This window comes from Phyllobates terribilis, unplaced genomic scaffold, assembly GCF_046119375.1.
Source record: "Phyllobates terribilis strain yellow unplaced genomic scaffold, ASM4611937v1 Scaffold_3__8_contigs__length_932513732, whole genome shotgun sequence".
In the NCBI taxonomy this organism is placed as follows: domain Eukaryota; kingdom Metazoa; phylum Chordata; class Amphibia; order Anura; family Dendrobatidae; genus Phyllobates; species Phyllobates terribilis.
Window position 1 is genome coordinate 70,844,275 of NW_027362763.1, and position 27,111 is coordinate 70,871,385.

General features: G+C 43.1%; 1 protein-coding gene across 2 annotated transcripts in view; it reads right to left on the bottom strand.

The window, feature by feature from the left end:
• LOC141258844 (cytochrome P450 2C14-like) overlaps positions 1-26,116 on the bottom strand; it is a 40,699-nt gene extending 14,583 nt beyond the window's left edge. The window contains exons 1-5 of one of the 2 annotated variants that reach the window (XM_073674015.1): positions 25,967-26,116; positions 22,295-22,502; positions 9,488-9,569; positions 7,552-7,739; positions 2,546-2,708 (exon numbers count right to left, since the gene is read on the bottom strand). In XM_073674015.1, the coding sequence (XP_073530116.1) occupies positions 2,546-2,708; positions 7,552-7,725 (337 nt within the window). In that variant the 5' untranslated portion in view covers positions 7,726-7,739; positions 9,488-9,569; positions 22,295-22,502; positions 25,967-26,116. The remainder of the gene's footprint in view (positions 1-2,545; positions 2,709-7,551; positions 7,740-9,487; positions 9,570-22,294; positions 22,503-25,966) is intronic. The other variant, XM_073674016.1, reaches the window with a different exon arrangement.
• Positions 26,117-27,111: the final 995 nt, after the last annotated feature.

Consider the following 27,111-nt stretch of genomic DNA (forward strand, 5'->3'; position numbering starts at 1 on the left):
TTCTTTGTAGCGCTTGATGGTTTTTGCAACTGCACTTCGGGACACTTTCAAAGTTTGCCCAATTTTTCGGACTGACTGACCTTCATTTCTTAAAGTAATGATGGTCACTCGTTTTTCTTTACTTAGAATTTGTATTATGGCAAGAAAAAAGCAGCTAACAGTCTATTCAGTAGGACTATCAGCTGTATATCCACCAGACTTCTGCACAACACAACTGATGGTCCCAACCCCATTTATAAGGCAAGAAATCCCACTTATTAAACCTGACAGGGCACACCTGTGAAGTGAAAACCATTTCCGGTGACTACCTCTTGAAGATCATCAAGAGAATGCTAAGAGTGTGCAAAGCAGTCATCAAAGCAAAAGGTGGCTACTTTGAAGAAGCTAGAATATAAGACATATTTTCAGTTGTTTCACACTTTTTTGTTAAGCATATAATTCCACATGTGTTAATTCATAGTTTTGATGCCTTCAGTCTGAATGTACAATTTTCATAGTCATGAAAATACAGAAAAATCTTTAAATGAGAAGGTGTGTCCAAACTTTTGGTCTGTACTTTAGGTAATGGAAAGTTGAATAAACTGATACATTGATACCTAAAATCTGATGTTTTATTCAAGAGAAATTCATGTTTTCCTTAATATGTGAATGAGTTAAGATCTATGGGCAAGACAAAGATCTCCCTGAGAATATGCCTCCAGATCATATTTTAAATTAAAGTGAGTGTTACCAGTGTGAGATATGTAATGACTGACAATCTGTTCTCCTGAACTACATGTCTCATACTGGTAACTCCTCCTTTCATTTAAATTAAGCTCTGGAGGTAGATTCTCAGGTAGATCTATGTCCCGCCCATAGACCTTAACAGCTAAGTTACATATTATGAAAAATGTGAATTTCTCGGGAATAAAATCAGATTGCAGATATTAAGATATAATTTAATTCAAATTTTTTTGTCCTATATGTCCAAATAGACAGTTTATGAGGGTTTATCCTATTGACAGATTGTCTTTAATTGAGAATAGAATCCTCAATGATGAAATGATCATGAGTGTAACCCCTCTGGTCAATAGGTTGGTCACCTGTTATCCTTAAAAGAAGCTGCCAGTGACTCTTCAAAGGGCTTTGCATATATAGAAATGCAAGTGTAAACTAGGTCCAGAGCAACAGTTGTACTTTACTCTGCATAATAGAGAGAGGTCCTCAGCGAACGTCTTCCCTCTATTACATTTATATGCAGTGTTATGGGTTTCCGGGGGAGAAAAGGCAAGGGATTATTTCAGTTATTATTGAGAATCATTTTAAAAGACTCTGGTCCCATTTCATCAAAGTTGACTACATCAGAAAACTTTCATAAAACACTTAGCATTGTGCAAAATTTTTTTTCAGAGTTACGCAAAAATGTAGCAACTTTTGGCGTTATCAAGCTCGTTTCATGCAGGTTTGCCAAAATGGGCAAAGCTGTGGAGGAGCCAGGGTGGGATGTTGGGTGGCTATGCCTGACGAGAGAGAGAGCTCTGATGAAGCCATTCACCATCATGTGGGCTATGTCACAGCAGTGTTTGTCCTTTTCTAAAAAAAGAGAGAAGTGCCGGGATGAGGATTCTGATGGAAACTATGACTTAGTGATCAGGGTGCCAAGCCTTAATAGGTTTATCTACAATTTTTGTCACCCATACTTGTCACCATGGAGACTCACAATGTATTCACTCTAACTATTTTATGTTATAATAAATGTTATAACTGTGTTGTACATCATTCCCAGAGTTTAATTTAATTCATAGCAAATGTAGAGTTTATGTATTAAATTCATGCATAATGATCGTCCCTTAAAAAAATTAAACGCACGTCGGGGTTCCTCCTACTGCCACCTTGGTCTGCTGCCACCTGCCCATACCCCACTGGTAAGATTATCCCTCCATTTGTTTGCCTAGCCCTATATTGGCCAATTGATCACAGTAGCATTAGTACTTGTACCTAAGGCATACACTTTGATGCATTGGATTTCTCTTGCCTGCACTGCACTTTGCTATTTATAAAAACTATTGGTTTTCTGGTGAAGCTGTGGTAGGTCGTGGCCAACACTCTTCTGTCTGTCATGTTACCATTTAAATGTATATTTTTGTCATTCAAACTGAATTTTACTTATACATTAATAAAATATGTGTTTTTATACCAGTATAACTCCGTTTCCTCCGAATCTATAAATGTCTAAGAGAATTTGGTATTATTCGGTGTCTCTGGGTGCCAATTGGTGCAAGCCTCACCCAAGTTATAGTTTTGTAATGGCCAATAAGGTTCTTCATCCTAATTCTAAAGAAATGTTGTAGAAGGACCTAAAGCGAGCATTTCATGGCCAAAAACGCAACAACATAACAGAGGTGAAGCTGTTTTGTAGGGAGGAATAGGCTAAAATTCCTCCAACTCTTGTAAAAGGTAGAATAAGAAGATAAAGAATATTGAAGATAAAATATGAACACAATTGACTTGTTCTTTTGGAGGCAGGCGATATTAGCATTAAATAAAAAGCATAAAATCTTCTTACCGTTGTTATTTGATAATTTTCTAACCACAGGAGCATGGGGACGGTCAGAAAACACATCGGCGTGGTTTATGAGCGCATCCTTAACAGCTTCATAACCACAGAGGACAACCGTTTTTGTCATGCCAATCTGGACACTGAAGACCAGGCCGTACGTCTTAGAAAGCTATGGACACAAGGTACGTCATAATTTTGTAAAGTCACTTGGGACTTATTAGAAGGCAGGAACAACCCTCAGACTGAAAAATTTACATAAAAAAATTTATGTGGGTGGAAATTATACTGCAAAAATTTGCAAGCTCATAGCTGCCATCGCTTTCAACTTCATTGCTCTCAACTTTCAAGCTGGTCAAGATGCAATAGATCGAGCCTCTCAATAAATATGTCACATTTTAACAAATGCACTAAGGCTTAAGACCTGTGTATTAAGCATTAAGTAAATGTGCCCCTTTGTCTTCAAAAAAAGAATTTCTATTGTCTTCACATCGTGTTTTAGCCACAAATAAGTGGATCTGTCGACGCTTCCATCTGAAGCCTCAGTCCTATTCACCGATGGGGCCATTGATTTTTGTGCTGTGTCTGATCCTATTTTCGGCAGTGTCTTTTGGAGATGGACACAAAAATGCAATCAAACACATTTTTTTGTGCTTTCTTCAAAGAAGCGGACACTGCCAAGAACGGAGTCAGACAGAGCACAAAAATTACTTCAACTGCTTCATCGAAGTCACCGGCCAAGTTGGACGTTTACGTCTTAATCCTATTTTTCAGGGCTTCAGATGGGAGCTAAGACTCAGTGACTGACTTATGGCAAAAACATCATGGTGACCTAGCCTAACTCAACTTAACATCTACCATTATGGTATGTACACAGAAATATTTTTTTTAGACCTTCAAAAACAACAAATTTTCTAGTGGAAACTGATTCATAAAATGCTCCTTTTCTGGGTATGTGTACAGAGCACCACAAAAAAAAATGAACATAATGAGTAGCAATGTCAAAATGACTTGTCTGTGCACATGTTCAGGCTTTTTCTACTTCCTTTAACAGCTTCAGGGTTTGAAAACAGCGAAGAGGTTAGGCCACATGCACCACTTCTTCATTTATCACCCACTCCTGGTTTTTGCTTACAAATGTAAGATGTAAAATACTAACCAAACACTGAACATGTGAACGTGGCCTTAAAAGAAGCAACATGCTCATTCTTCTCAATGATTTCCACTGTGAAATCATTTGAAAGCTATTGTATAAATGATAGAAAAAAGATTGGGACTTGTGCAAAAATGACCGCAAAACCACTATTAAAACCACTTCAGGAAAAAGACCAACGTCTTTTTCCTGAATCTGCTTCACCTGGGAAAACCTCAGTGGGTCTGCTGTTGTCTTATGGATGCCACATGCACACGTCCTTTCGGGAGTTGTTGGAGGAGTGTTTCTTTTCCTGAAGTGGTTTTGAAGAGTTTTTAATGTGTTTGCAGAGATTTTTTTCTGGAGCACATTTTGATTGGACAGTGCCTTGTTTGGAATCCACCAGGAGCCACTTCAGAGAAGTTTAATGCATTGTCTATGTGCACATATGTAATGCACACGCCCGGGCTGAGTGGCGTGTGCGTGTGTATGTAGTGATTCCACTGTGCCATGAACCGGAGAGTGCCTGGAGGGGCGTAACTAAGTATCTGCCCGATCCGACCAAGGTCGCACGACGGCATATGACGCCAGTGCACCAGGGAGGAACCGGGCAGAGGGACCAGGTGCTACTCCAGGTCAGACCCCGGACACGGCTGTTGACCCACACAGGGGAATACTGGAACAGGCAGGTTAGGCTGGCACACAGACTGGTGGGTATAGGCAGACACGGCGGGAATACAGACGGGTGGATGCTGGCGAGCACGACTGGTATGCAAGCAGGGAGGTACTGGCTGGTATGACAGGTTGGAGCACAGAGTGGATAGGACCCAGTTCAGACTGGGACTCAAGAACAGAGCCGCAGATGCAGCGGACAAACACAGCAGAGTGAGACCGCCCGGAGCGGCGAGCAAGAGCAGAGCAAGACGAGACCGCCAGTAGCGGTGAGTGAGAGTAGAGCAGGACAAGGCCGCCTGGAGCGGTGACCAAAGGGTCAGAGCAGAGCGAGACTGCCGGAGCAGTGAGCAAGGAGTCAGAGCAGAGCGAGACTGCCGGAGCACTGAGCAAAGGAGTCAGAGCAGAGCGAGACTGCTGGAGCAGTGAGCGAGGAGTCAGAGCAGAGCGAGACTGCCGGAGCACTGAGCAAGGAGTCAGAGCAGAGCGAGACTGCCGGAGCACTGAGCAAAGGGTCAGAGCAGAGCGAGACTGCCGGAGCAGTGAGCAAGGAGTCAGAGCAGAGCGAGACTGCCGGAGCACTGAGCAAAGGAGTCAGAGCAGAGCGAGACTGCCGGAGCACTGAGCAAAGGAGTCAGAGCAGAGCGAGACTGCCGGAGCACTGAGCAAAGGAGTCAGAGCAGAGCGAGACTGCTGGAGCAGTGAGCGAGGAGTCAGAGCAGAGCGAGACTGCCGGAGCAGTGAGCAAGGAGTCAGAGCAGAGCGAGACTGCCGGAGCAGTGAGCAAAGGGTCAGAGCAGAGCGAGACTGCCGGAGCAGTGAGCAAGGAGTCAGAGCAGAGCGAGACTGCCGGAGCACTGAGCAAAGGAGTCAGAGCAGAGCGAGACTGCCGGAGCAGTGAGCAAAGGGTCAGAGCAGAGCGAGACTGCCAGAGCAGTGAGCAAGGAGTCAGAGCAGAGCGAGACTGCCGGAGCACTGAGCAAGGAGTCAGAGCAGAGCGAGACTGCCGGAGCAGTGAGCAAAGGGTCAGAGCAGAGCGAGACTGCCGGAGCACTGAGCAAGGAGTCAGAGCAGAGCGAGACTGCCGGAGCAGTGAGCAAAGGGTCAGAGCAGAGCGAGACTGCCGGAGCACTGAGCAAAGGAGTCAGAGCAGAGCGAGACTGCCGGAGCACTGAGCAAAGGAGTCAGAGCAGAGCGAGACTGCTGGAGCAGTGAGCGAGGAGTCAGAGCAGAGCGAGACTGCCGGAGCAGTGAGCAAGGAGTCAGAGCAGAGCGAGACTGCCGGAGCAGTGAGCAAAGGGTCAGAGCAGAGCGAGACTGCCGGAGCAGTGAGCAAGGAGTCAGAGCAGAGCGAGACTGCCGGAGCACTGAGCAAAGGAGTCAGAGCAGAGCGAGACTGCCGGAGCAGTGAGCAAAGGGTCAGAGCAGAGCGAGACTGCCAGAGCAGTGAGCAAGGAGTCAGAGCAGAGCGAGACTGCCAGAGCAGTGAGCAAGGAGTCAGAGCAGAGCGAGACTGCCGGAGCAGTGAGCAAGGAGTCAGAGCAGAGCGAGACTGCCGGAGCAGTGAGCAAGGAGTCAGAGCAGAGCGAGACTGCCGGAGCAGTGAGCAAAGGGTCAGAGCGGAGCGAGACTGCCGGAGCAGTGAGCAAAGGGTCAGAGCGGAGCGAGACTGCCGGAGCAGTGAGCAAAGGGTCAGAGCGGAGCGAGACTGCCGGAGCAGTGAGCAAAGGGTCAGAGCGGAGCGAGACTGCCGGAGCAGTGAGCAAAGGGTCAGAGCGGAGCGAGACTGCCGGAGCAGTGAGCAAAGGGTCAGAGCGGAGCGAGACTGCCGGAGCAGTGAGCAAAGGGTCAGAGCGGAGCGAGACTGCCGGAACAGTGAGCAAGGGGTCAGAGCGGAGAAAGACTGCCGGAGCAGTGAGCAAGGGGTCAGAGCAGGCCAGAACCGCCGGAGCGGTGAGCAAAGGCAGAGCAGGCTAGAACCGCCGGAGCGGTGAGCAAGGCAGAGCAGGGGGGACAGGGCTCTGTACACACGGAACAGACAGGAAGGGAAAGGCAGAACCAGATACCCACAGGGTACTTGCAGTGAAGTAGCGAGTGGACCACAAACGGAAGTACAGTGACAACGAGCAGGAGTTAGGTACGAGTTCAGACTCTGCAGAAAAAGGGAAGGTACGGACATAGAGAAAAACAGGAAACAGGCTAGAAGAGTATACAGACAAGAACAGACACAGTAGCAAGATACAGGAGCGGGTCTAGGTATGCAGCCCCTAGAAGGCGGGAGGAACAGGCTAGGAGCGTGTTCAGACAAGATACAGGAGCGGGTCTAGGTATGCAGCCCCTAGAAGGCGGGAGGAACAGGCTAGGAGCGTGTTCAGACAGGCCTGGAAATACAGCCTCCAAGAAAGGCAGACAAGCAAACACAGAAAGGGACCTGGCACATTCAGAGTGAAAGAGCACACTAAATGAAACACAATGCTCAGGCAGGGATTCATTGGAGCAGCTGGGTTAAATACCAGATGACAGACAGCAATAGGCTGAGGACGCACAAGGGGTGTGCCCGCAGCAGGTACAAGAAACAGGAAGTGATCGGGCGCCGCCCTTAAGCAGCGGACACAGAGGCAAGCAGACAGCATGGAGGGAAGCCAGGCTAGCAGACTGGACTGGAGATCAAGTGCGCGCTCTTGCACAGTGGGAGATGGATCACTATGCAAGGACGCCGCCAGGTATGTTACAACATAGAATCTTTTTGCAGAGTTTTTGGTGCAGAAGCTGAGCAGAAACTTAAAATTTTTGAGGAGTTTTGAGGAGAATTTGGAGAGTTTCTGTTCAGCTTCTGCTTCAAAAACTCCTCGAGAAGCTATATAGTTGAGCTAGATGGTAACAGTGGAGTTTCAATGCTTTGCCCCACTTAGCCCTTACTAACATCCAGCACATAGGTGAGCAGACCAGTGTAGACATGGAAGAGGCTGCAAGGCTCAAGCAAGCACTATCCTACATATTCTATGGAGGACAGTAGAGAATGTGTATTTTTTTATGAAGCTAGGGTGACTTAATAGCTTCATCATAGCTTTTAATGGAACTGGGCCTTAAGATTTATGTCCATTTTAGGCTCATAAATGTTTCAGATTAGAAAAAATATCTAACTATTATCTGGCCATGTTACAATTTGACATTGTGGCCCTTGTTCCAGAAATGGCCATGCACTCCTTACCTCCATGAAAGTTTTATAAGGTTTTGACATGTCCATCGTGAGAACATTCCCAATGATCGGCAAAGGTTTTGGTCCAGGTGGGAAATTTCTGTAATTCTCTTGTTTTTGGTTCTTGAAAGCATTGGCCAAAAATAAGATGACAACGATGGCGAGGAGAACAGTGACCAGGTCCATGGTGAATGTCAAATCTAGGAAAGGAGAATAAGAACTGAGTATTGCTTATGTACATATTTAAAGGGGCTTTTCATTATCATGAATTAGTAAAATTGCAAAGTGCTTGTAAAAAAAAGGGACTTTGCAATTTACCTCTTATTATATAGAAAATATTTTCTTTTCTCAAAAATGGAGAACTTTTTAATTCTATAGTTCTGCTCTTAAACCGCCCACCTCTGCAGGTTATCAGTGGGGACTGGTTTTCTACGAAAGGAGCACATATTTGAAAGCTCATTGCCATAATTTTTTCAAGCGCTGATCCGGGTCACTAAACATAACAATACACGCTACAACTACTTCATGTCCCAATACACACCTCAGCTGCTGCAGAACATCATAACATACACCTGAGCTCAGGGGTGGACATAAACAGAAGATGACAGAACAATGTATGGGCCTCTTGCAGTCCAATAGCTCATAATAATACACCATTCCACCTGCGCTGGAGGCAGCTGTGGACCTCCTTACCAGCTGCTGCAGAACCTCATAATACACCTCAGCTACAGCAGAACCTCATAATAGACACCTCAGCTGCCGCAGAACCTCATAATACACCTCAGCTGCTGCAGAACCTCATAATACACCTCTGCTACTGCAGAACATCATAATAGACACCTCAGCTGCTGCAGAATCTCATAATACACCTCAGCTGCTGCAAAACCTCATAATACACCTCAGCTGCTGCAGAACCTCATAATACACCTCTGCTACTGCAGAACGTCATAGTAGACACCTCAGCTGCTGCAGAACCTCATAATACACCTCAGCTGCTGCAGAACCTCATAATACACCTCTGCTACTGCAGAACCTCATACTACACCTCAGTTGCTGCAGTACATCATTATACACCTCAGCTGCTGCAGAACCTCAAAATAGACACCTCAGCTGCTGCAGAACCACATAATACACCTCAGCTGCTGCAGAATCTCATAATACACCTCAGCTACTGCAGAACCTCATAATACACCTCAGCTGCTCCAGAACTTCATACTACACCTCAGTTGCTGCAGTACATCATTATACACCTCAGCTGCTGCAGAACCTCAAAATAGACACCTCAGCTGCTGCAGAACCACATAATACACCTCAGCTGCTGCAGAATCTCATAATACACCTCAGCTACTGCAGAACCTCATAATACACCTCAGCTGCTCCAGAACTTCATACTACACCTCAGTTGCTGCAGAACATCATTATACACCTCAGCTGCTGCAGAACCTCAAAATAGAAACCTCAGCTGCTGCAGAACCTCATAATACACCTCAGCTGCTGTAGAATCTCATAATACACCTCAGCTGCTGCAGAACCTCATAATACACCTCAGCTGCTGCAGAACCTCATAATACACCTCAGCTACTGCAGAACCTCATAATACACCTCAGCTGCTCCAGAACTTCATACTACACCTCAGTTGCTGCAGAACATCATTATACACCTCAGCTGCTGCAGAACCTCAAAATAGAAACCTCAGCTGCTGCAGAACCTCATAATACACCTCAGCTGCTGTAGAATCTCATAATACACCTCAGCTGCTGCAGAACCTCATAATACACCTCAGCTGCTGGATGCATTCACTGCAGTGTTTTGAAGTTCTCTACTGGTGAGAGCTCCTTACATAAGAGACTGGCGCTGCAGCTTTCTGTGACGTCCCATATACCATCACACTGTATCATTTAGTCAAGTCATAATTAATATTATAAAGGTTCAGCACTTTGTGTCTTACTTTGTGCAGCAGGAGAGTCCAGCAGATACAATCCGCACCGCCGCCTCCGACCTTCTCTCCAAGGAGTCTCAGGCTTTTAAACCTATGGAAAATGTATAAACCACAAGTAAACTCTTAACCCCTGGAGAACCTGCTCCACCCACAATACCCTCCAGGAACCAGGAGGAAATGTGTCAGTGACTTACAGAAACTATTTACACCCATCTAGTGTAGATTAACTCTTTAAGAGCACAGCAGCCTTTTGTAGTTTTCATTATATTTCATTAGTTATAACGTTATCTTGCTTTGGAAACGAAAGGCTGGTTTTAGGTGGAATAAATAACACTTGTTATTGATATCACTTCATTATTAGTTCAAAGTGTGTGTGTGTATGAATATATGTATGTATGAATGTATGTGTGTGTGTATGTATATGTGTATGTGTGTGTGTATGAATGTATGTGTGTGTGTATGTATATGTGTATGTGTGTGTGTATGTATATGTGTATGTGTGTGTGTATGAATGCATGTGTGTGTGTATGAATATATGAATGTATGTGTGTGTGTATGTATATGTATATGTGTATGTGTGTGTGTATGTATGAATGTATGTGTGTTTATGTATATGTGTGTGTATGTATGTATGCATGTATGTGTGTGTATGTATATGTGTATGGGTGTGTATTGAATTATATATATATATATATATATATATATATATATATATATATATATATATATATATATATATATATATATATATATATATATATATATATATACACACACACACACATGTAAATACATATATTAGAAGAGATAGAGAGGTCAACCACTGCGTCTTATTTAATAGGGAGAAACAAAAACGATTGGATATTTTCATAGTTTAATTAGATGTAAGACTTTGTGCCCACGATACAGAAATGCTGCATATTTTTTATGCTTCTACCTGGCAGGAAAAACGCATGCGATTTTTACATGCGTTTTTCCCGCCAGGTAGAAGCGTTTGTCAAGCGTTCTTCACATGCATTTCCGCATGCGGGTTATCAAGCACTTTTCGAAGCGATTTTAGCATCATTGGGAAAGTGCTTGACAACTTGTTCACACTATATAAATCCATGCAACCAGCATATATAGTGTGACCAAGTTAGTTAAAAAAAAGAATAAGAATGGTAAAAAATAAAAAATAAAGTTTATACTCACCTTCCGATGTCTTCCCGGTGTTATGTCTGCTGCGTCCGGTGTCTTGCACTGCTCGCGGTGGTGTGAAGGACCTGCGGTGACGTTATTGAGCCATGTGATGGGTCACATGACTCAGTGACGTCATGGCAGGTCCTTCACAACAACGCGACCCATACAGCAGACCAGACGGAGGGGAGAAAATACCGGGAGGACATCAGAAGGTGAGTATAAACTTTATTTTTTATTTTACATTCTTTTTTTTTTACAGTTTCTATGGTACCCAGGTCTGGATGAGAGTCTCATCTCCTCCAGACTTGGGTACCATCCGCACATAGAGACGCATAATATCCGTATCTGCAAATGTGCTGACACAGATATTATGCTTTTCAATGCAAGTCAATGGCGGCGATTACGCTGCGTGTCTGCAAAATTAATGGACATGCTGCGGATTTCTGAGCGCAGCATAAACGCTGCGGAAAAATCCGCAGCATGGGCATTGACATTGCAGCTTGTCATTGGGGACCATGGGGGGCCGATTACCAAGCGTTTCCCAAGCGTTTATGCTGTGGAAATTCCGCAGCATAAGGCTGTGTGCCCACGTAGCGTTTTTCAAGCGTTTATGTTGCGGAATTTCCGCAGCGGAAACGCTTGTGAAACGCTAGGTAATCCGCACCCCATGGTCCCCAAGGGGATTCCGCATGTTCTATGCACATGCTGCGGATTTTTCCGCAGCGTTTATGCTGCGTACAAAAATCCGCAGCATGTCATTTAATTTTGCGGAAGCGCAGCGGAACTCCCGCCATTGACTTGCATTGAGACGCACAGAAACCGCGACTGTACATTTTTACAAGCGGCTTCTATGCGTCTCTATGTGCGGATGGTACCCAGTTCTGGAGGAGAGGAGACTCTCCTCCAGACCTGGGTACCATTGTACCTGTAAAAAAAGAATAAAATAACAAATAAAGTTTATACTCATCGGCGTCTTCTCTCTGAATGCCAGCAGCGCTGAAGGACCTTCGGTGACGTCACAGTCATGTGACCGCAGGCCCTTCACCGCTCTGTCTCGCGATATGCCGGCAGCCGGGAACCAGCCAGGAAGCAGCGCTGCAGCCACGCCGGGGCCTCGGGGGTGAGTATAGCTTTATTTGTTTTAATTTTTACGGTTCACACTGTATAAATCCATGCTGTTTGCTGTTTGCATGGATTTATACAGTGTGACCTAGTTGTCAAGCACTTTCCAAGTGATGCTATCGCCTGGAAAGCGCTTGTCAATCTGCATGCGGAAACGCATGTGAACCCGCATGTGGATCCGCATGTATTCTGCAGGAAAAACGCATGCACAATCTGCATGCGTTTTTTTCTGCCAGGGAGATGCAGAAATGCTGCAGAAATTTTCTGCTTCATTTCTGCATCGTGGGCACATAGCCTTAATGCTTGTAAGACGCTACGTGGGCACATACCCTAAATGGAAAAAAAACATAAAATATAAAGTGTTTAGTTACAAAATTGTGATTATTTATTATTATTCTAGTTTTTTTTTCGTTATTTTTTTTGTTTACTTTTTTAGTTCATAGTTTCATTATTTTTTTTTTTTATGTTTCCTCCCCTGCTTCCGGGAAGATATGCATTAGAATATCGCAGAATACCTTAAAGGGAATCTGTCACAACTTATAGTTATCAGACCTCTACTATGGCCATACAGGGTATAGAAAAGTAAATCTATACATACCTGTAGAGGTCTGATTACAGAGAAATCTTTTTTTATAAACTCCATTTTTCACAGGCTTGTCACCCCCCGGACTATCCCCGCAAGATATCCCCGTCTATGTGCTTATTATTCCCCCAGATCCCCGGCTATATGCTTAATTATCATATCCCCCCCCCACACCCTGCCCTGTGATGTGCACTGCGTTCCCTCTTGCGCCGGGCATGCACAAAGCGCCTCTCAGATAGCGCTCACATAGAGCGCGCTTTGCTTCATCCCGGCCCCGTCTGCCTGTGCTCTGCGCTGCAGGGTTCTATTGCGCAGGCGCCGGGAAGTGACAGTGACTCCCCGGCGCCTGCGCAATAGAATAGTCAATAGACAGTTTAGCATGGGATAACACTTGGACCAATGTTATTCTATGGGGCCGTGAACATGTCCAATTTTTTCCTCGGACAGAGTCTGTCCAAGGAAAAGTACTCTCAGCATGACAGAGTTTGATCAGATATTCTGTTCGCACTCGGCCATGCAAGTCAATGAGTGTGGTGAAACCATCAGACTGCACTGGGATGACGTCTGAGTGCAGTCTGATTTCCACTGACTGACAGAATAGAGAAGATGGTGTTTTTTTCTTCTCATCTAAGAGAATCGGATCACACTCTGATCAGAATGTCATTTGCATAGTCAACCCAATTTAGATGAGAATATATGGTGGTCAGATGCTGCCCTCAGAGTAAATCTCTTCTTACTTCTCTGGTTTAGTCTTCCTTTTTCTCTGGGTCTTCCTTCAGGCATCACTGCTAAGTGTGCCTCATGAAGTCACGTGGTCGCAACGCAAACATGCGCGGCCCAGCCGGTGATGGAACTCTACTGGAAGACCAGAGCGAAAGGATGAACAGACCAGAGAAAAACCAAGAGGAGAGGTGACGTAAAGACGGGTATAGGGATTAGGGAGTGCTGAGGAGAGGTGAGTGTAAGAGGGATTTTTTAGGTTTTTTTTTTAACCCCTTCCTGACACCCACAAATTCAGCAAAATGGAGGATGGCTGACAATATGAATTTCTCTGCTTTGTAGTCATTACGAGGACAAGGGTGACACTGCTATTTGCTTTCCAAGTAAACAGTCTATATGCTTCACCTTTCCTCTACCCAAAGCTTAATGACCTCGCTGATAACTTGTGTCACCTGTCCTCTAGCAGATAATCCTGGCTAACCTTTTACCTGACTATTTATATTACTCAAACCAGTCTGCACCAACCTGATCACAGAGATCTCCACCCTCCTCTCCTGCAGGCACCACCATATTACTACCGAGCTGTCACGTGCCAAGCACTTTGCATATTTTGTGCCATATTTTACCCCTGGAGCTTGCAGCATTTTAATAAAAACACCATTGACTCCAAAAATGCTGCTTAAACTGCCAAGAAGCAAAATACTGTGAATGCAGACAACACAATATTTCATCTTGCAGTGTTTAGGTTTGAAACCCTTAACATTGGAGATATTTGAGGGCGTAAAGGGTTTTTCCAACACCTAAAAAGTTTGTTTAGATGAATTAAAAATGGAAATTAATGAAATTTAATAATAAGGATACGAGATCCTGTTCAAGGCAATTTTTCATAAATTACATTTTTTTGGGATTCAGTGTGTGCAAATTCAATTTGGCAAAATGTAGTGCGCAAAATGGTGAAAAAAAAATTCCCACCTCTGAGTTTACCTATCCCGCCGCGGTGGTCTACCATCCTATGCTTTTCGTATCATCATGTCTCCTCCCACGAGCTTCTCTCAGGGCCATGCGTCACTGGCCAGCCCTTAAATGACACATGTCATAACTTCATCATGCCACTGCTCGAGTCACTTGAGGGCCAGTCAATGGGGCCTCGCCGAGAGAGGATCGTAGGATAAAACGCGAGGACTGGTAAGCAGCAAGGTGAGTATTTTTTAAAATCAACACAAAAAAAAATTCTTGACAAAATTCCAGCAATCTGCCAAACTCGTATTTTGAAAGATTCACACATCACCACTGACTAATGCAATTTTACGTATTAAATCTTTACCCATATTCCGATTTCAGACCCTAAATGGCTTAGTTAGGGAAACTTTGTAGGAGATGACTATTGTTGAAGATGAGATGTGGGGTAATTGTTTTGTGGCTTTCTATTAGTATTGTTGTGTTTGGTACTTTTGATATAGTTTTTATTGTGACATGCAAAGGATTTAAAAGGAATCTAGAAGAAGAAAAGTGACGGTCCTGTAAGTACTAGAAGTGATAGCCCTGGAAAAAAAAAAACATAATCAAAAGCAACTTGTCAGGAGAGAAAATTTAGCAGCCAAGTCCTGGTACTCAGGCGCTGCTGTAGGCTCAAACTACCATTGCTCCTTTAAATATAAGAATTTTATGCTTTGTTGTCATTATTGTGTAAACGTTACATGTAAATTGAGCATGAATATCTCACCTTTCCTCTACTCGTAGATGATGCTGTATGTTTAAATAAAATGGTGTGTGCTTTTTATTTCAAATAAAGGACTTTTTTTCTGGCCGTGTCTTTATTTCTCCAGTTTTACTATAGAATTACTAATGGGAGCATCTTATAGAAAGCCTCTTCCATGTTACTCTTGGTTTCGGACTGTTTAGCACGGGCGTGGATGGTGGTCTCACTGTGCTGTGCGCCAAAAGAGCCTAAAGAGGCGTGACTAAGGCTGCGTACCCACTATGTGTTTTTCAAGTGTTTTTGCCGTGAAATTTCTGCAGCGAAAACGGTTAAAAACGCTTGGTAATACGTGCCCCGTGGTCCCCATCCCCATCATTGCAGAAAAATACGCAGCATATCCACTAATTTTGCGGACACGCAGTGTAATTGCCGCCATTGACTTGCATTGACTCGAATAATATCTGCATGAGCACATGTGCACATGCGGATATTAAGCGATTCAATGTGCAGATGGTACCCGGGTCAGGAGAAGAGGAGACTCTCCTCCAGACCCGGTTACCATAGAACCTGTTAAAAAAAGAATTTAAAATAAGAAATAAAGATTATACTTACCTTCCGATGGTCCCCGGTGTTTTCTCCCCAGCGTCCGGTCTGTTGTACGGCTCGCGATGCTCTAAAAATGACCTTTCACGACGTCATTTAGTCATGTGATAGGTCACGCGACCGCTGACGTCGGCGGTCGCGTGACCTGTCACATGACTAAATGACGTCATGAAAGGTCCTTTTAGACCGCCGCGAGCTGTACAACAGACTGGACGCAGAGGAGAAAACATTGGGGGCCATTGAAAGGTAGTATAATCTTTATTTTTATTTTTTACTATTTTTTTTCTTTTTTTTAACTATTAACTTGGTCTCACTATATAAATCCATGCCGGTTGCATGGATTTATATAGTGTGACCAAGTTGTCAAGCACTTTTCCAAGTGATGCTAAAATCGCTTGGAAAAGTGCTTGATAACCCGCATGCAGAAATGCATGCAAAAACGCTTCACAAACGCTTCTACCTGGCAGGAAAAACGCATGTAAAATCCGCATGCATTTTTCCTGCCAGGGAGATAAGGAAAAAATCTGCAGCATTTCTGCATCGTGGGCACTTAGCCTAAGTGCCATACCAAGGATGCACCTTGGATGCACAGCAACTCACGGTGCCGCGATCCAAGGAGAGCCCGGGGGGAGAGATTAGGTGCTACTCCAGGGTAGACCTCAGACATATGGCAGCTGACCCTCAAGGGAGTAAGCAGACTGGCATGGCTGATTCACAGACAGTCGAATATAGGCAGCCACGGCTGGTATACCGGCAGGTGGGTACTGGCAGACACAGCTGATACACAGGCAGGCAGGTGCAGGACCCAGTTCAGACTCGAAGGGCAGGAACAGTTTCAGGAGGGTTTAGGCCTGGGTATTAAGCCCCAAGGGTAGCAGGAACAGTTTCAGAAAGAACTTGGTCTCTGGCAAGGGGTTACTAAACTGCAGGTGCGGACAGGTAGGAAACCAGAGGTGTGGACAGGCAGGGAACCGCGGGTTCCCACTGGACAAACAAGAATAGGTTCACATAGAATAGATAGGGTCAGGTTCGCACAGGACGAATATAAGGACATGTACACACAAGACAGACAGAGCCAGAATCACACAAGGTGCTTACAATAAAGTAGCAAGTGTACAGGCAAACCACTATTGTTGCACAGAGGTAACAGATTAGAGATAGATATTGGTTCAACCATAAGGAATTTAGGAAAAGATCCAGACTTCGACACAAACAGTTTCACTTATTGGTCCTAATTCAGACAAGGACAAACACAGGTACAGGTTCAGGGTTCAGGCCTGGGTATTCACACCCCAAGGTGGCAGGAAACATATTCAGAGACAAAAAAAGGACAGGACCTGGCAACTGAGTAGTTGCACAAACACACTGAAAGAGAATGGAGGTGGAGGTGCCTTAAGTACAAAGTGCCTCTCAGCAATAGTCTGGGGACACATTAGGAATGCGTGCACGCACGGGCGACCTAAGCATGCAGCCAGGAAACATGTACAACAAGCAGAGGACAAGGAACTCATTACACAGCCTAGGGTGGTGAGTAAGTATGTGTCCCTGCATGGTGGGGGATGGGAAACCATTCAGGGATGCAGGCAGTGGTGTTACACTCTACATGTCTTCTAGGGTGTATTGCAGTGCCTCCTTCTAATTTTTGGCAGCTCTTACACTTAGTGCATAGGCTTTATGAGTCTAGGAGTCCCACTACCTAGCAATTTTAACAGAATGTGTATGAGGCCCTCCTTTCTGTCTAATACAAGGCGTATCAGAGTCCCTCTTCCTTCCAATTCTTGGCAGTTCTTGCATTGTCTGCATAGGCTTTGGGAGTTTCAGAGTCACTCTTTCATAAATTAAACAGGATGTGTCTGATCATGTCACACACACCAATGCCCAGATAATGTAGAAAAATTTTAAAATTACATTTACCAGTGACTACAAGTGGGTGTAATTTTATATCTCCCTCTACTATGTAATCTACTGTAGTCATAGGAGATGGGAAAACAAGAGATGGCCCCGTTATTAAGGGGTGGAGGAGGCGGGGATTTTTTTCTCTCTTTAATTTTGCCTTATATACAAGTCGTTATACAGGAAAGAATGTTTCCTAACATTTTTTCAAGTAAAATCCATTTTAGCTTCGGTTTTGTTTGTCAGTAAAAGTGCCATAATACTCTGACAACATTGTTCCCAGCATTGACCTGGGAATCAGAGATACATCCAAGTGTTTTCCCCATGCTGTTCCAATCCATTCTAGCGATTTTCCTGCCCTTGTGTTAGGGTCTTTCAGAAAAATGCTTGAGTTTCCCATTGACTTCCATTATACTCAGTACTCGAGTCAAGCCCATCCGAGAGTCTCGATTCGAGTACCGAGCACTTGAGCATTTTAGTACTTGATAATCGCTATTGTTTATGCCTCCTTGGTGTGTACACAGAACTAGATTCATCTGTGATATATCCAAAATAGAGCAGACACATGAAGACCAGCAGCCAGGCAAAAGCAGTAAAGTAGAGTTTGTATGTCTCCAGACAAGAACTGCAGCTACCTTAGTCAAGACAGGTGACTGTGAGAAAAGGCCATAACCAGCACTGTAAATGTGTTCTGAGCTGCTTTGTGATCCAAGGGGTAACGTTTCTCCTTGCGGTGAGTGAAATATTAAGCATGTCAAGGTGAGGAGACTTTTAAGCCGCAATGCTCCTGTGGGAAATATGCAAATTGTCTCTTCAGAGAGGAAGAGAACAAGAACTCTAGTGCCACCTATTGGAAGTAGCAATCCTAAAAATCAATATCGACTCTCTAACGAGCCATGTCATATCACTTATGATAAAAGCCAGAACAAGAATCTCAATTTGCAGACACTGTGTTTCGGGGTACCACCCCTCGTCAGCGAAAAGTGTGAGATCTGGTTTGGGTTGGTGAGATTCATCTGATCGGGATCCAAGGGGTAACGTTTTTCTTTGAGGAGAGTGACATGTTAAGCATGTTAAGATAAGGAGACTTTTAAGCCGCAGTGCTCCTCTGGGAAATATGCAAATTGTCTCTCAGAGAGGAGCTGCTTTGTGAAAGGGACAATGAGATTTTGAGTTAAGGAGTAGCTGCTGAAGTGTTTGCCAGCTGACTGCCGAAAGGAAGTGCAAAATATCACCAGTATTAGCTCATTGCTGTATACCAATTATCTACCTCTCTTCAATCCTCATAAAGAAACAGAAGATTGTTTTTTTTTGCATCCCAGTGAGTGTAATACAGTTAAACTTTTCATTATGGCCATTTTAATACCTTTCACCATCCCTAAATATGGAAAGCATTCTACAGAACAAGCATTCATACTATTTCAAATGGTGCACTATACCAATCATTTGCACCCTTTAGAATCAGGTGTCAATCCCTTTCATGTGCAGAATTTAGGTCTCCTCCGCTCGTATATGGGATAATATTCTCTTCCTTGTTCATCTTGAAAGAAGAACTTTGTGTGTGAGGACCAGAAATAATGCTGACACCTTCATTACTCAATTGCTGAAAAAGGTGAAGAGTGAGGGAGAGGAATGGCCAGGGGTGTAACAATGACACTAGTGGTAAAGTGGAAGAAGAGGGGCTGCCGATGCAAGTACTATTTTCAGCTAAATCTGTATCCTTACATGCACATTCAGTTAAAATATATTGTGCAGACAGCCACTTACTCCCTGTACCTACACAGGTCACCTGCTTATAAGAAGCTGGCAGCTGACAATGGCATACCCATCACAGGAGATTTAATATATCCAATATATCCTTACTGACGTCAGCGCTCGTCACAGCTTCTGCATGTAACAGATTCGGGGATCATCGTGGGACCTCCTTGTTATGGATTTATGGTGGACCACTTTGGATTATTTTATCTTTTAATGGTACTAAATGGGTAAAAGAGGGTCGAGGAGTGCTTTTTACAATTTAAGGACTTTTCACTGTGTTTGTGTGTTATTTCTTTTGTCTACGGGATTAATAATGGGAATTTCTTAGAGACACCTTTCCATTACTAACCCCTGGGTTTGATGTCAGCGAACATCACACAGATGACATCAACCTCAAAACCATAACCCCGATTGCCAATGCACCACGGTAATCGGGAATAGTTGAGGCTAATCGCAAAAATTGGCACATCTAATTGCAGCTGGGGGCTGGTGTTATTAGTCTGGGAAGGGGCCAATATCCTTGGCCACTTTCCAACCTATTAATATCAGCCTGCAGCGGTCTGCTTAGCCTTTGCTGGTTATTAAAAATAGATGGGACCCCACATCATTTCTTGGCTTTTTAATAGCCTGTAAAAGCTAAGCAGACAGCTGTGAGCTGTTATTAATAGGCTGGGAAGATCCATGTGTATTGCCTTCATCCCAGCATAATAACACCAGCCCCAAGCTGTCTGCTTTCCCTCAACTGGTTATTAAAAATAAGGGGACCATACGCCATTTTTTTCATTTAATTTTAGATTTATTACCTATATACAGTACAGACCAAAAGTTTGGACACACCTCATTTAAAGATTTTTCTGTATTTTCATGACTATGAAAATTGCACATTCACACTGAAGGCATCAAAACTATGAATTAACACATGTGGAATTATATACTTAATAAAAAAAGTGTGAAACAACTGAAAATATGTAGCCACCTTTTGCTTTGATGACTGCTTTGCACACTCTTGGCATTCTCTTGATGAGCTTCAAGAGGTAGTCAACGGAAATAGTCTTCCAACAATCTTGAAGGAGTTCCAAGAGATGCTTAGCACTTGTTGGCCCTTTTGCTTTCACTCTGCGGTCCAGCTCACCCCAAACCATCTTGATTAGGTTCAGGTCTGGTGACTGTGGAGGCCAGGTCATCTGGCGTAGCACCCCATCACTCTCCCTCATGGTCAAATAGCCCTTACACAACTTGGAGGTGTGTTTGGGGTCATTGTCCTGTTGAAAAGTAAATGATGGTCCAACTAAACGCAAACAGAACGGAATAGCATGCCGCTGCAAGATGCTGTGGTAGCCATGCTGGTTCAGTATGCCTTCAATTTTGAATAAATCCCCAACAGTGTCACCAGCAAAGCACCCCCACACCATCACACCTCCACCTCCATGCTTCACGGTGGGAACCAGGCATGTAGAGTCCATCCGTTCACCTTTTCTGCATCGCACAAAGACACGGTGGTTGGAACCAAAGATCTCAAATTTGGACTCATCAGACCAAAGCACAGATTTCCACTGGTCTAATGTCCATTCCTTGTGTTCTTTAGCTCAAACAAGTCTCTTCTGCTTGTTGCCTGTCCTTAGCAGTGGTTTCCTAGCAGCCATTTTACCATGAAGGCCTGCTGCACAAAGTCTCCTCTTAACAGTTGTTGTAGAGATGTGTCTGCTGCTAGAACTCTGTGTGGCATTGACCTGGTCTCTAATCTGAGCTGCTGTTAACCTGCGATTTCTGAGGCTGGTGACTCGGATAAACTTATTCTCAGAAGCAGAGGTAACTCTTTGTCTTCCTTTCCTGGGGCAGTCCTCATGTGAGCCAGTTTCTTTGTAGCGCTTGATGGTTTTTGCAACTGCACTTGGGGACACTTTCAAAGTTTTCCCAATTTTTCGCACTGACTGACCTTCATTTCTTAAAGTAATGATGGCCACTCGTTTTTCTTTACTTAGCTGCTTTTTTCTTGCCATAATACAAATTCTAACAGTCTATTCAGTAGGACTATCAGCTGTGTATCCACCAGGCTTCTGCACAACACAACTGATGGTCCCAACCCCATTTATAAGGCAAGAAATGCCACTTATTAAACCTGACAGGGCACACCTGTGAAGTGAAAACCATTTCTGGTGACTACTTCTTGAAGCTCATCAAGAGAATGCCAAGAGTGTGCAAAGCAGTCATCAAAGCAAAAGGTGGCTACTTTGAAGAACCTAGAATATAAGACATATTTTTAGTTGTTTCACACTTTTTTGTTAAGTATATAATTCCACATGTGTTAATTCATAGTTTTGATGCCTTCAGTGTGAATGTACAATTTTCATAGTCATGAAAATACAGAAAAATCTTTAAATGAGAAGGTGTGTCCAAACTTATGGTCTGTACTGTACATGTACAATAACCTAAACACACAGTTGGAAAACTAGCTTGAAATGACAGACAATTACTGTATGTAAAAATGATGTTAAAGACGCATGTCATACGGATGTCATATAGGTGGTAGGTGAGAAAAAAAAATGCATGACACTCTGCAACCTTTCTGGCTGAGAATATCAGAGATTTTATATACACAGATGTGAGTGAACTCTTACAGTGTTCATTGTGTGGTAAAATGTCATAGCAATATGATTTTCCTGATCAGTATTATTATTGTGATTCCGAACTTCTTCAGTTTTTCTTTTTTATTAAGCGTTGAAGATAAATGTAGAAATTTGTAAAAAATAAAAAAAAAATACATGGTTTTTCAACGCTATTTTCTAAGACCCATTATAACTTTTTTATTTTTCTATCGATGGACCCGTACGAGGAGGATTTTTGCATATAGTGCTGACATTTATGATAATTTGATAGCATTTTACATATATATACTGTGTATATATCCATGCAAAAATGGAGGCAGCACACAGAGTAGAGTAAAGCCCATATAATAATAGCCCATATGGCAACGTTTTGGTCCAAAACTGTGGACCTTTCTCAAGCATAGGTAAGGTGCAAGTGCAGAGTATTTAAGGCGGTCTAACTACAATGGTAATCAGCAGCAATTACATTAAAAGTGCAAAATATACATAATCTATCAGATAAATAATATTACAAGAAATAATGGTGCATAATCAGTGTAAAGTGACATAGTGCAAAAATGTAATGTAAACAGGCTTCTAGCCATAACACTCATATCAATACATAATTGATCATATGCAGAAACTGTGTATACAAATAGGAAAACATGGCTCACCCCAATTTGCATTTGCATATAGCGCCAAAATCTCGGTGTCCCAGTACCTAATACCACGCATGTCAGAACAGGAGGTAAGGACTTCTGCATCTGTGCACTAGAAGACCAGGCATACCGGCGCCATCTTGGAAAAGGGCATATCGCTCACAACATCTGTCACATGGTGATCACATGGTCGCACCATAGAGCATCATGGGTGTCACATGATCTAGAGGCACAAAGCAGTATAAAAAGCATTGCCCACCATATTGGAGAAGGGAAACTTGCCCAATTTTCATATAACATCAGAGATATTACAAATAGGAGGACCGTATCCAAATAATAATAAAGAAAGCATTAAAGCAAACACCGTGTCTGCAAATTGAGATTCTCATTTGGCTTTTATCCTAAGTCATACTGCACGACTTGTTAAAGGGTTGATAGTGACTAGTAGGATTGCTCCTTCCAATAGGTGGCGCTATAGAGTACAAGTCCTCTTTTTCTCTGAAGAGGCAATTTGCATAGCAAATATCCTGTGATTTAAAATAAGACATAGACCCAAGTAGCGTGGGAGCGCCCCCCATATGCTGGAGTAAGCAACCCAGAGGCCAAAGGTATAGGGGTGATATGAACCTGTGAGGAACACATCTCTACCCTAGAACCATACAAGAGTTGGCATGTCATAAATAGAACTGTATAATCATATTGGATCACAGACTCCAAGGTAATTGCAGCTGGGGGCTGGTGTTATTAGTCTGGGAAGGGGCCAATATCCGTGGCCACTTTCCAACCTATTAATATCAGCCTGCAGCGGTCTGCTTAGCCTTTACTGGTTATTAAAAATAGATGGGACCCCATATCATTTCTTGGCTTTTTAATAGCCTGTAAAGGCTAAGCAGACAGCTGTGAGCTGTTATTAATAGGCTGGGAAGATCCATGTGTATTGCCTTCTTCCCAGCATAATAACACCAGCCCCAAGCTGTCTGCTTTCCCTCAGCTGGTTATTAAAAATAAGGGGACCCTACGCCATTTTTCTCCTTTAATTTTAGATATATTACCTATATACATGTACAATAACCTAAACACACAGTTGGAAGACTAGCTTGAAATGACAGATAATTACTGTATGTAAAACATGATGTTCAAGACGCATGTCATACGGATGTCATATGGGTGGTAGGTGAGAAAAAAAAATGCATGACACTCTGCAACCTTTCTGGCTGAGAATATCAGAGATTTTATATACACAGATGTGAGCGAACTCTTACAGTGTTCATTGTGTGGTAAAATGTCATAGCAATATGATTTTCCTGATCAGTATTATTATTGTGATTCCGAACTTTTTCAGTTTTTCTTTTTTATTAAGCGATGAAGATAAATGTAGAAATTTGTAAAAAAAAAAAATACATGGTTTGTATCGCTGTTTTCTAAGACCCATTATAACTTTTTTATTTTTCTATCAATGGACCCATGCGAGGAGGATTTTTGCATATAGTGCTGACATTAATGATAATTTGATAGCATTTTTATGCTATATATATATATGTTTAAGGTGGCTAATGGTCACGTAGTCGACGGGAGGTATGTATCACAGAGATGGCTGGTCTCTGTAATGTAGCCCGGTTTATTTTTCTCTAGTGCACAAAGAGGACTAATTGGTGCACCTGGGAGCCGGGTTACGGGTAGCTAGGAGAGAATGAGCGGGTCCAGCAACCCACATACCTCACCTCTAGGTGTGGTTAACAGCCTATAAAATGGAGGCTGCTGTTTGATACATGGTCTGTGTGCTTGGAGGGAAAAGGCCTCCTGTGTATGTTTTGTCTCCAGACCAAGCCAGGACACTGGACACTACAACAACCTGTGTGACCACAGCCCTGGCCATCCAGAGACTTTGCTAAAAGGACTGTTATCTTTGCTGTTGCCTGCGCTAAAGGCTGTTTGTTTGCATTTTCCTTTTGAACGGTTTATGAAGCTAATAAACCATTACGGACATTTAAAGGAACATGCCTCCTTTTTGAATCAAACCGCACCTGAGTGAGTACCATCCCTAATATATATATTATATATAATATACACAGTGGGTATGGAAAGTATTCTGCACCCCTTCTTGACTGAAAAAAAAACAAATGTAGAAATTTTTGCAAATTTATTAAAAAAGAAAAACTGAAATATCACATGGTCATAAGTATTCAGACCCTTTGCTCAGTATTGAGTAGAAGCCCCCTTTTGAGCTTGTACAGCCATGAGTCTTCTTGGGAATGATGCAACAAGTTTTTCACACCTGGATTTGTGGATCCTCTGCCATTCTTCCTTGCAGATCCTCTCCAGTTCCGTCAAGTTGGATGGTGAACGTTGGTGGACAGCCATTTTCAGGTCTCTCCAGAGATGCTCAATTGGGTTTAGGTCAGGGCTCTGGCTGGGGCAGTCAAGAATGGTCACAGAGTTGTTCTGAAGCCACTCCTTTGTTATTTTAGCTGTGTGCTTAGGGTCATTGTCTTGTTGGAAGGTGAACCTTCGGTCAAGTCTGAGGTCCAAAGCACTCTGGAAGAGGTTTTCATCCAGGATATCTCTGTACTTGGCCACATTCATGTTTCCTTCAATTGCAACCAGTCGTCCTGTCCATGCAGCTGAAAAAGACCCCCCCCTATAGCATGATGCTGCCACCACCATGTTTCACTGCTGTGATTGTATTGGGCAGGTGATGAGCAGCGCCTGGTTTTCTCCACAAATACCTCTTAGAATATCACCAAAAAGTTCTATCTTCATCTCATCAGACCAGAGAATCTTATTTCTCATAGTCTGGGAGTCCTTCATGTATTTTTGAGCAAACTCTATGCGGGTTTTCATATGTCTTGCACTGAGGAGAGGCTTCCGTCGGGTCACTCTGCCATAAAGGCCTGACTGGTGGAGGGCTGCAGTGATACTTGACTTTGTGGAACTTTCTCCCATCTCCCTACTGCATCTCTGGAGCTCAGCCACAGTGATCTTGGGGTTTTTCTTTACCTCTCTCACCAAGGCTCTTCTCCCACGATTGCTCAGTTTGGCTGGACGGCCAGGTCTAGGAAGACTTCTGGTGGTCCCAAGCTTCATCCATTTAAGGATTATGGAGGTCACTGTGCTCTTAGGAACCTTGAGTAATGCAGAATTTTTTTTGTAACCTTGGCCAGATCTGTGCCTTGCCACAATTCTGTCTCTGAGCTCCTTGCGCAGTTCCTTTGAGCTCATGATTCTCATTTGGTCTGACATGCACTGTGAGCTATAGACAGGTGTGTGCCTTTCCAAATCAAGTCCTATCAGTTTAATTAAACACAGCTGGACTCCAATGAAGGAGTAGTACCATCTCAAGGAGGATCACAAGGAAATGGACAGCATGTGACTTAAATGTGAGGGTCTGAGCAAAGGGTCTGAATACTTAAGACCATGTGATCTTTCAGTTTTTCTTATTTAATAAATTTGCAAAAATTTCTACATTTTTGTTTTTTTCAGTCAAGATGGGGTGCAGAGTGTACTTTAATGAGAAAAAAAGAACTTTTTAGAATTTACCAAATGGCTGCAATGAAACAAAGAGTGAAAAATTTAAAGGGATCTACTGTAAATACTTTCCGCAGCCACTGTGTATATAACCTCAATAGGAAATCTGTAAAAATTTAAAGATTATAAATGTCTGCTGAAGGCTGGAGCTAAAATACTTACAATTGCTGTAATATCTGTTTATTGCTTCCCTTGTTGATGTCCTCTGCTGGCGGTACTGGCAGGCAGAGCTATGGTTACCTCCTGATCTATTTGATTACTACATTTCCCACATCTGCCTGAGTCTGCTTCCCCTCCTGCTTCCTCACAGCTGAGCTGGAAATCCCACCCCCCTCTGCTCCTGACAGTGTCAGTGTGCTCTCCCACACAGATAGTATGTAACCAGTGTTTGCATCTTTCTACAGCTAGCTAGAGAATCTGATAGATGAAGGATATAGGTGCCAGACCACAGGTTTCAGCCCACCAATCTATGGTGCATAAAGAAAAGTGGGGAATGCTCAATAAAAAATTACATGCAAAAAAATGGTGTCTTTATTATTCAACGTAAACAGATGGCAACATTTCAGCTCAAGCGCAAGTGACAAAGACTCACTTGGTCTTGAGCCAAAATGTTTCTACTTCTTCATATATGCAAATAAAAACATTATATTGTGCTTTCCACTTTTCTTTTCTTTTTTTATATACACACACACAGGTATAATATATACATACAGTACAGACCAAAAGTTTGGACACACCTCATTTAAAGATTTTTCTGTATTTTCATGACTATGAAAATTGTACATTCACACTGAAGGCATCAAAACTATGAATTAACACATGTGGAATTATATACTTAACAAAAAAGTGTGAAACAACTGAAAATATGTCATATTCTAGGTTCTTCAAAGTAGCCGCCTTTGGCTTTGATGACTGCTTTGCACACTCTTGGCATTCTCTTGATGAGCTTCAAGAGGTAGTCTACTGTTTATATATACAGTGGTGAAAATAAGTATTTGATACACTGCTGATTTTGTAAGTTTTCCCACCTACAAAGAATGGAGAGGTCTGTAATTTTTTTCATAGGTACACTTCAACTGTGAGAGACAGAATCTAAAAATAAAATCCAGAAAATCACATTGTATGATTTTTACATAATTAATTTGCATTTTATTGCATGAAATAAGTATTTAGATACAATAGAAAAACAGAACTGAATATTTGGTACAGAAACCTTTGTTTGCAATTACAGAGCTCAGATGTTTCCTGTAGTTCTTGACCAGGTTTGCATACACTGCAACAGGGATTTTGGCCCCCTTCTCCATACA